This window comes from Cryptomeria japonica, chromosome 1, assembly GCF_030272615.1.
Source record: "Cryptomeria japonica chromosome 1, Sugi_1.0, whole genome shotgun sequence".
Classification (NCBI taxonomy): Eukaryota; Viridiplantae; Streptophyta; class Pinopsida; order Cupressales; family Cupressaceae; genus Cryptomeria; species Cryptomeria japonica.
In genome coordinates this window covers 591,889,021-591,899,195 of record NC_081405.1, presented here as the reverse complement: position 1 = coordinate 591,899,195, position 10,175 = coordinate 591,889,021, and the positions used below count along the sequence as shown (strand labels likewise).

General features: G+C 37.3%; 1 protein-coding gene across 1 annotated transcript in view; it reads right to left on the bottom strand.

The window, feature by feature from the left end:
- Nucleotides 1-734: 734 nt before the first annotated feature.
- LOC131027931 (2-methoxy-6-polyprenyl-1,4-benzoquinol methylase, mitochondrial) overlaps nucleotides 735-10,175 on the bottom strand; it is a 79,354-nt gene continuing 69,913 nt past the window's right edge. Inside the window, exons 6-8 of the mRNA XM_057958030.2 lie at nucleotides 1,551-1,622; nucleotides 1,191-1,299; nucleotides 735-1,088 (exon numbers count right to left, since the gene is read on the bottom strand). Of these exons, the coding sequence (XP_057814013.2) occupies nucleotides 987-1,088; nucleotides 1,191-1,299; nucleotides 1,551-1,622 (283 nt within the window). The 3' untranslated portion in view covers nucleotides 735-986. The remainder of the gene's footprint in view (nucleotides 1,089-1,190; nucleotides 1,300-1,550; nucleotides 1,623-10,175) is intronic.

The window sequence follows — 10,175 nt, the reverse complement described above, 5'->3', positions numbered from 1 at the left end:
TCTCAAGAATGCCACTTACTATAAGTATATGACAAAGGAGGCACGATCAAGCAATGCCTTGATCGGTCATGACCGATCAAGACATTACTTGATCGTACCTTTTTGTGTATACTAACATAGGCATGTTACGTTAAATGCAAATTGGTAATCACAACCGAAGTTTATCGGTGTATTTAACTCAACGCTAATGACGGATAGTATATCGGTGGCTATCAATGCTAACAGCCGATAGTTATTGGTGTGTTAGCCTTGACAACCAATAACTATCGGTGTAGACTAACACACCGATAACTATCGGTGATTAGTTCATTGCCACCCGATATATATTCGGTATACTTTATATGCAACCCGATAATATAACATGCAACCTGATAATATAACATACAACCCGATATAATATATATATCCAATTTGGTATCTATTAATTGGTGATCATTATTTATGTTTAGTCGTTGTTCATCTAAATACAGAATTCATTAGATAGATGAATATGTGATTATCCATAGATTGCTCATATGCAAATATAGAATCGCTATCAAGGATGAATTAATTACTTGATGATTTTATCATAGTTAACGGTATGATAAATGATTGAATGAGAGACTTCATTTATCTCTCATTCAATCATTTATCTTACCGAAGCTATTATGTATTAACAAATGAGAGTACCATCACTGCTGTCTTAAGTCGAATGAATGCCATACAAAGCTCTCTTGTTGGATGTTCCATTCGAGTACATCAAAAAGACTGATTCTATATGAAGGCTTCTTCAAAATCAAAATTCAATTCCTTAATCAATTTAATATACATGCTTCTCACCAAAGAAAACAACTCTTACTAAAGTAATATATGAAAAACTTGGCTCGGCGATTGAGATTAGATAGTACTTTTTTATTCTCAAACAGCAGCATATACTGCAATTTACTGATTATTCACTTCAGATACAATATTAATTGCTCACAAATAACAAGGTCAATCTATATTTATTATAACTTAAAGCCAGAATGAATTGCAACCACTCCACCTGCAAGGTTCTCATACTCAACTTTCTCAAAGCCTGCCTCCTTAATCATTGCAGCAAATTTATCCTGCACACAATATAGGCTTGTTATGTGTCACCAGCAAAATGAGAATACGCAATGAGCATGTGAGCAAACAGTGTTGCAATATAATCATGATAAAATATGAACCTGAGATGGAAACCGGCGTATGCTCTCAACTAAATACTGGTATGACATACGGTCCCCAGCAACAATTTCCCCAAGAGATGGAATTACTGAGAATGAATAAAAATCATAACTGCAACAAACACAAACAATGATTTTCTTTCTCCAATGAGCAGTCTTTTAGCATCAACCAACTAAAAATGTCAGACTCTAAAATTTAAAGGCTGCATCGAAAGTAAGCATAACTTAGAATCTAGATGAAAGGTAATGCAATAAAAAAGATAAAATCATCCATCAAATAACTCAGTCAATTTTCAGCATCCACTTCTGAGCAATTGCAATTTCACTTGTTTCAGTTATGAGAAGAAAATTTAATTGGCTTACAGTTGTCGGAAACCAGGAGTATCAACATGGCTCAACTCCAAACAAAGGAATCTACCTCCCCGCCTTAAGATTCTGCATTACAGTTCCAGAGCATGTGAGCAGCTGAATTCTCCCACATTCACTGTAACATACAAATAGTAGAAAATACTCCTACATAACTTAACAAGCTACAACAGTAACTGAATTTAGCATCCATGTTTGTAACAGACTAACCACATTTTGGTAACCTTAACTTTTCATGACAATATGACCTCAAGAAACATACAATACAATGCTAACATCAAAACTCTCTCCACATGGTATTTCTATTCTACTTCAATGCTGTTATATTGTTTACATTCGCACAATTCTTTGTTGGAATATCTGAATTGTTTTTATTTTCTAATGAAGACAACTTTTATTATGATGATGTAACTTCAGAAGCCAGTACGACAGGAGGTTAACTCTTGAATTTGAAATTTTTGTGGGCAATAATAATACAATATAGAGGGGTAAGTCACATGCACAGTCAAAAGCATTAGAATTACATCTTCAATGCATAATTAAAAAAATATATATTTAATGAAGATGCATTTGACATTAACTATACTCTGGATTGAATCTTTAAAGAACTGCAAAACATCAGCCGGCATCCAGCTACTCAACTTCTGTCATATTCCCGTGTAGACAGCAGGCAATGATTAGAAACATTAAACAATACATGTACATAAATATATATATTTTCAATACATAAATTATTTTTACCACTTAAAATACGTTTTATTTTAACTAGTGGGAGTAATGGAAGGACGCGTCCATTCCCAAGCCAGCTCCGGAATAGATGCCATGTTTCAAGGGGAATCACATGGTTTCAAGAGGTATAAACCCGTACCCCAAGGAAACATGGAAGGGGAGGTGACAAGGAGAGAAGGGCAAGGAGAAGCATCCAGCAGGTAACTTCATTACTCAGTAATAATATTTATTTCAGTTTTCATAATTTATGATGCCTAGACAACCATGAGGACTGCCCTGGGAACGCATCAGTCAGCAGACAATGTGAAAGGGCTAGGTGCTGGTTTTTCCCAGCAATGAAGGACCAGCGCCTAGTAAGCATCCCTCCCCATCACCAGCAGGTTGGTATGTCCCCAGGCCAATCCGCTTAAATGTTGAAATGATGAAGTATGTCTTTGTGCAAGTTGTATTAAATCTGCTTTCATTCCTCATATAACAGTAATGAATATAATTTAACTAGTGGCCTAGATTAATTGCTAAATCAGTTCCATGCCTAAAAATGTCTTGCCAAATGAACTAAGCACATTTGTAATGTCAAAAGGGTAAAATGAACTTAATCTCCATGCCAGATAGGTAACCTGCAATATCAGGTTTAGTATGCTGCATTAAAATACACTTTAGTGACAAATAGAAGAATAAAAATAATTCATTCATTCTCAGACACAACTAATAAGTAAAGAAAAGGAATACTTATTAATGATAGTCATGTTTCTGCAACTAGGCACAAATATAATGAATTAATCCCTACAAATTTATATATAATGGATAAATGTTAACCAAGTAATATAGTCATGAATCTATGTTTTATGTATGCATTTGTTATCTTCCTGATATCTTTTATTTGTTAGTGAATTCAAGATAATGAGTGCAAGCCAGGGGTATGCTGGGCCCATCCTCAGGTGGCCCTATTAGCTCTAAGAGACGGGATAGGTCTGGATGGGTAGCCCAGCCAACCTGGAAAATCCTCAAAATCTAGAATGGGTCGTGCATGTATTTTGTGCTGCAATAATTATGCCACTGATCTAATATTACTGCTGACATATAAAATAAAATATCTAAATGTTGCAGGAAACCGTAATTTCCTTTTGTGGCCCTAAATCCAACCTTCGGTGGATGGATCAGGCCCTAATTATCAGGAAGGCAAGGCAGGTACAGCAAAGGTTCATTACAACTTCTTCAACATACTATGGCACTGGCAGACCTGATACTTCTCTGCAAATGTTAATGGAAACATAAAAAAGTAATGTGATGGTTAAAGGGTAATGCTGAGACTAGGGCTCAGCAAAAGCTAGGCAAGCTGTTTTGTGACTAGGACTTGGACTCAATGGAAAAACCCTACCAAAACTCAGCAGTTAAAATGATATGTAATATACGAAAAAATGTTTTTAATGGTTTTTTTTTGTGGTCCACAGTGCTTCAAGGATGGGGATGGCATGAAACATGGGAACATGTTTCAGGGACAGCAAAGGTCAGAGACCTTCTTTAGGGGATGGAAATTAAAAAAAATAGGACATCTCAATTATTTATATGACAAAGCATTCACTGTATTTATTCTAGAACCACATTATGAAATGTGGCTGAATTGAAAATTCACATGAGAGTTGACATACAAAATAATAAAAAATTCAATGTCTAACCATTTCAGTTTTCATTGTCAATATACATAAAAGGCAAAAAAAATTGCAAAAAAACTAAAAAACAATATTTTCTATGTGCGTGTGTAAAATTCATATCTATGTCAATGTTCTAATCTTTTTATCTCAATGATCAGTCTCAGGATTACTACATTTGTTCTCGTGATGGAAAAAGGATAATCAAACATGATAATTTATCACTAAATCAGAGGTCGACAGCATGTCCCCTGCCACCAAAAAATATGAATGATAATGGACTGAAAAAGAACGTCACAGTTAACTAAAGGGAAAAGTATGCCATTCTGCATACTGAAACTTAGAATCTTGAATAAATGGAAATGTCTCAATACAGAAAATTCAGTCAAGCATACTATAGCCCAACAGCATACCAGTTCTGCATGCCAACATGACAGACCTGAAGGCCAAACTGTATAACACAATAGCTCCTTACTGATACTTAGAATCTTCAATACATGGGAATGGCTCAATACAGAAAAGTCACTCAAGCATACTATAGCCCTAAAGTATCCCAGTTCTACATGTCAACATGACAGACCTCAAGGCCAAACTGTCTAACACTATAGCTCCTTGTGGCAAACTGAAGAATATCCTTATATAATCAACAGCTTCAAACAAAATGAAGAGGACGTACTAGCACAATTGGATACCATCCTCAGACACCTGCAAGCTACCTTCAACAGCATAACAAGCTCCACTATTAGAAGCACAATAATCAAATCCCTGCAATACATTCAACTCTTTCCAGTCCCCACAGGTAAAATATACTGTTTCAAGTTTCAACCATTTCCAGATCTGTGTTCAGATTCTTGTTTTTTCAATTGTGTTTTTTTCCAAATGCTTCAGTCATCCAGGGACAGCTGGTCATTTCCAAGATGGTCAAGGGATGTGTTGATGTGTTTTTTATGCACATGCGAACACAAAATAAAATACACAAAAGTATCTTATCCTCTCTTGAATAAAGTTTCTCAAATGCTGAAGATTGGCTTAAGGATCACTTGAGACAACTCCCAGGTTTATAAATGTCAGGTCTTGATGTGTGGATAAGCATGAGTGGTCATTGTGATTGCAGTTTCATCAAGGGGCCTTTCTATATGAAGAGACTTATGAAGTACTTTGCGGATGATATGCGGTGAATTTCTTTCCTACTACTACAAGATGTTTATTAAAAAAATAGCAAAGGATGAGGGTTGAGAGGTTCTAAGCTATCCTAGGAATGAATGGATGAAGACAACATAAGTGAAACTCTACTAGTCTTAGCATCGCCATACAAGAACAACTCCACCAAAACTAGTGCAATCTTCTAAGGACACTTTAAGATTTTCAAATCATTACTAAGCATAGACACCATCACTTGAATGCATAATCATGATTGAGCAACAGTTGAACTTAAACACTTTCAATGATTCCAGTTGACCACACAAGGCACACTTACAATCAGCAAGAGGCTAGTGGTATGGATTATGAGTTTCACAATACATCAAATACAACATTCCATTAATCAATCTAAATACTTAAACTAATATCAAAGACTGACTTGAGAGGATGAAAAATCATGCAACAAGCTTCAAAGATTGAATAGAAACACCATGACTTCAATGTTTTATTAATCCAAAAGCCAAACAACAACAATTCTTCAAGTTCTTCTCTTATCACTCTTGAATTCTATATCTAATTTGTCTAGCTGATATCTAGCTTTCTCTCTCTAGCTTACTAACTCACTAGCTTAATAACTTTTTACAAATGAAATGAGTGGAGTTTATATAATACTCCCAAATACAATGAAGGGCCGAGATCGAATGAAGATCAAGGGCCAATATTTTGCCACCTAAACCCTAATTAGGGTTTGATACAAATGAAACTCTATCTAGATAAGCATAATCACAAAATCATCCAATGAGGAAATAACATGCGTTGCTGGCACAGAAATTGAGGAAGCATCCTCCAATGAGAAAACGAATTGCCAAGTGGGATCATAACAAAATGTCTTCTAGAATCTTGTTTCCTTTCTCTCCTTCCCTTCTAGCATATTCAATGAATCTGGTCACTATGCCCTCTATCTCAATCATCGGGATCTCAGGTAGAGACTTCAATTGTTCTTCCATGTGCATGACCTCATCGAAGGCTTTGACGATGGCATTCTCCCATTCAAGTTCGACCTCTTGAGTCTTGCTCGCTAATACCACGAGTTCAAGCATATCATCCAACTGTCCTTTGGTGATCATTCCATCAGCCCCATGAAAGATAACTCTTATCCTTTCTTCCAACTCTCTAGCTGCTATAACCGTCCCAGGATCAATCTTCCTCTCCAAAACGATTTGTGCTACTTCTACTATCTTATCATGAATACGATGATATCATCCTAAACTTGACTGCACCCATTTCCAATATCTTCAAAAATGATCTTTGTGCAAAATAGACTACTCCATTGTAGAAAATTGGGCGTAGATCCTTCTCTTCTTATTGTCTCTCTTGATAAAACTTCCTTGGGTCTTTGCCTTATTAGTCGCAATACTGGAATGATGACATCCCTAGCGTGAGCAAATGCTTCAAAGGCTTCTATGAGGACGTGAGTTCTTCCAAGAACTTTTATGACTGTGTCGAGTGTCTTCATTATGCCCTTCATGAATTTGTTGACTTTGGTATATGAATCTTCTATCCATATGTCCATCAATTGTGCAGAGTTCCTCATCTTCTCCATATGATCAATTGATTCTGGAGGAAGCAAAGGTGGTGGTGTAGTTGTTGGAAGCAATGGTTCCTGGAATTGTTGGAAGTAATTCCTCCACGCACTTATCTCCTCTAATCTTCTATTCTTTTCTACTTGGGCTCTTAGCATATCATTAATTGCCTTCAATGAATTAGTTGCATCACCTATCGCTTGCTCGGAGGTGAGTGGACCCAAATCAATAGTCTCCATATCATACTCATCTGCCATGATCTCACCTTCATATTTATCAACCTTTGGAGTAGCTATTTGCAACTTCCTTGACGCTGAATCATCTCTAATCACCTTGGACATCTTTGTAGCTTTCTTTTAATTGATGAATCTCAAGTTTGGCTTAGAAGGCTCGCTATGTTGTGTGTTGGTTCTTCATCTACTGCTATTACTTCTTGGGCTAGTCTTTCCTTAAGCCATTCAAGAATAGAGGATCTTCCTTCTTGAATTTGTGTTTCTTCACGCACTTGCTCATCTCTAGGTGGTGAAGTAGTCTCATCATTATCCTCTTCTTCGTTTCCTTCGATCTCTTGAATGTGATGAATGAGATCTCCTTGTCCTTGTGATGATTTCTCTTTGCCTTTATCATTGTGAACTGTGGATTCCATTGATTCATTTGCTCCTTGACTCAATTCCTTCTCTACCCTTTGTTCTTTGTGTCTTTCATCCTGATTCAACTCTTCTTCATGCCTGGAGGAAGGATGACTAGAACTTGATTTATGCTTTTCCTTGAGGATTCCTTTTCTCCATGATCTTCCTTTCTCTTCGAACCTCTTGAGTGAGATGGTTGAGGAGCACTCCCACTTGTGCTTGCTTCATCCCCACCATCTTCTCTTTCTTCTGGGTGGAATGTCATTGTTATGTTCTGCTCTTTCAATTTCTAACGATGTATGTCTATCCATATGCGAGTGTATTCCAAGACTTGTTTCATCAACTCCTTCAAATCTACAACCTCCACGTCAACCCACTTGATGTTGATCTCCTTGTTTTCTTTGGCGTAGGCTAATTAGAGATATTTGCCAATATCTTGGACTTGATCAGCAACATTGAACAACTTACATTTCCTGATGAAATCGAGAGGTAGCCTGGAATACATCTTCTTCATTACTTCCACATCATCTTGAATGTTCATCCAATAATCTTCCAACTACCACTGGTGTCCATACTTCTTCCCCAAAATTCCTTTTACATTATCATATGGATCGAAGCGATCTATGGGAGTGAATGGCTTGAGAGAATAGAGTGCTAACTCTTTCTCGGCATCCTCAGCTACATGAATGGAAAGGCACACTTCAATAGAGTCTTCAATTGCAATAGGAAAAGGAACACTGGTTCCATGCTTATGCCTATATGCCTTGACATATGCCACCAATTGTCTCACCACCTCAAGTAGCACCGCTCTATCTGTCGGGTAGCACGGCAACATGTAGGGAGGAGCAAGACATCCTTGAACTCTGATATAAGTGAATTTCGGGAATTGGATGAACCACGCACCATGTTGTTGTACCAATGCTTGTGCCTTTGGAGAGAGTCTTTGTTGCAGTCCACCTCGAAGCATCCTCGTGATGTGCATAGTGAATGCATCATTCACTCTCCTATAATGGTGTTTAGGTGGATGATGAAGCTGCGTATAACATACATGCACCTTTATCTCTCTGGGTCTTCTTCCAACTACACCCCTATACATAAGTCTTGGATACTCATAATTTCTTGCAAGGGAGTATATGATGTAAGAGCTCATATAGAATGTTCTGTTGCACATCAATCTTCTTAACTGTAGATCAATACTATTGCTGATGAGCCTCACCCAATTATTTGCATCCTTGCCATGAGTGACAGTCTCTATGAAGTAGAACATCCAGTCCTCGAAATAAGAAGCCTCGGGTGCACCAACCAATCGATGAAGCAGGGTGATGAAGTCTCTAAATTCATCTTTGAAGTCCACCCTATGCAATCTATCAGGCCATTGGCTCCTACCACCTCTACTCTTCTTCAACCAAAACTTGTCAATGATCTTTGAACAAGCATATGGATCATCGGCGTAAGCAGACTTAGCTCCTTCCATACTTATGTAGACCATGTCCTTAGGCTCTAGTAGATGAAATGCTTCACTAATTGTTGTCTCTAAGAGATATGCAAGCACTGTTCCATCCTTCGCCACTATCCTTCTTGAGGGAGAGTCGTAATGTTGGGCACACTCCACGATTAACTCGCAGCATTGCACTACGGGAGGGAAGCCAACTGCATTTATGATCCCACTATCAATCATTTTCTTGGTTGTAGCAATAGGTTCACTTGTGTACAACGGGTGTCAGAACTTCTTGGTGTAGAACTTCCCGAGATTGGTGTCTCCTATTTTGCTCCAATGCAACGTGATTTTGGATTCTAATGCGTCGTTCTTTGAGTCTTCCTTGATGAGTGAATGACAAGTCATGGCTTTGTTCGGTTTAGGAGCCGCCATCTTTCACCTATAAGAGATATACAAGTAAAGATAATGGTGAAAGTATGCGAGATGTTGATGTAATGAAGCCTATTCACTTGATAAGCCGCCTATGATATTGATCTAAATCAATCTTACATCTTAATGAATGTGAAAGTTAAATGCAAGATAAGACTGATTTCAATACCTATCTGCGCTTTTAGATGAATTAAGGAGGTCTAATTTGCTAAACAAAATCAATTTCTGACCTTAATCAGACCTGGACCTGATTTTACATCAGTCAATATAATGTCTCTACCTCTGATTTCTGATATCTGACCTTAAAATTTGATCAATGATGAGACTGCTAATGTCCAAGAGTTTGCTGTGAATGTGTGATTTCGCCTTATGAAGTATAAATTCAGTTCTCTTTAGGACGAATTTGGTATGATACTGATATAATTCGCAGTGAATATGTCTCTTCCCTGGTTGAATTCGCTGTCCTCTTTGGTGAATTTCCTTGCAATTCGCCTCCCAAATCAGTTGATTTGTATCTCACTATTTGGATTTGCTCTTGCTCTTTGATTGATGTAGCTGTTGGAAGATGAAATTCGCCCTTCAATCTGCTAAAATTCACCTTTGCTGATGATGAAAATTGCTCTTCTTTAGGACAGATCGCTGCTTGCTGATGAAATTTGCTCAAGAGAGAGATTTGTTTGATTTGATGATAAAATGAATGATTTGAACTCCCTCTTATAGGCAATCAAGATGAAGGGTTATGTCTTTTCCTATAAAGGCCGACTTTTTTTGATAAAATTAAAATAACAAATATTTTCAAGCTGGCCGACTTATCTCTTTTAATTTAAATTTGAATTTTGTTTAGGGGCACTAAAATAATGTTTGATTGACCTTTAAAGTGCATTAGAATATTAGGAAAATTTGCTCCCCTACCTTGATTTGTGAAGTTCACTCCCCTACCTTGATTTGTGAAGTTCGCTCTTATGCCTTGATTTGTGAAGTTCGCTCCTATAGGCCTAAAGGTGAAGTTCGTTCCTCTCCTTCAA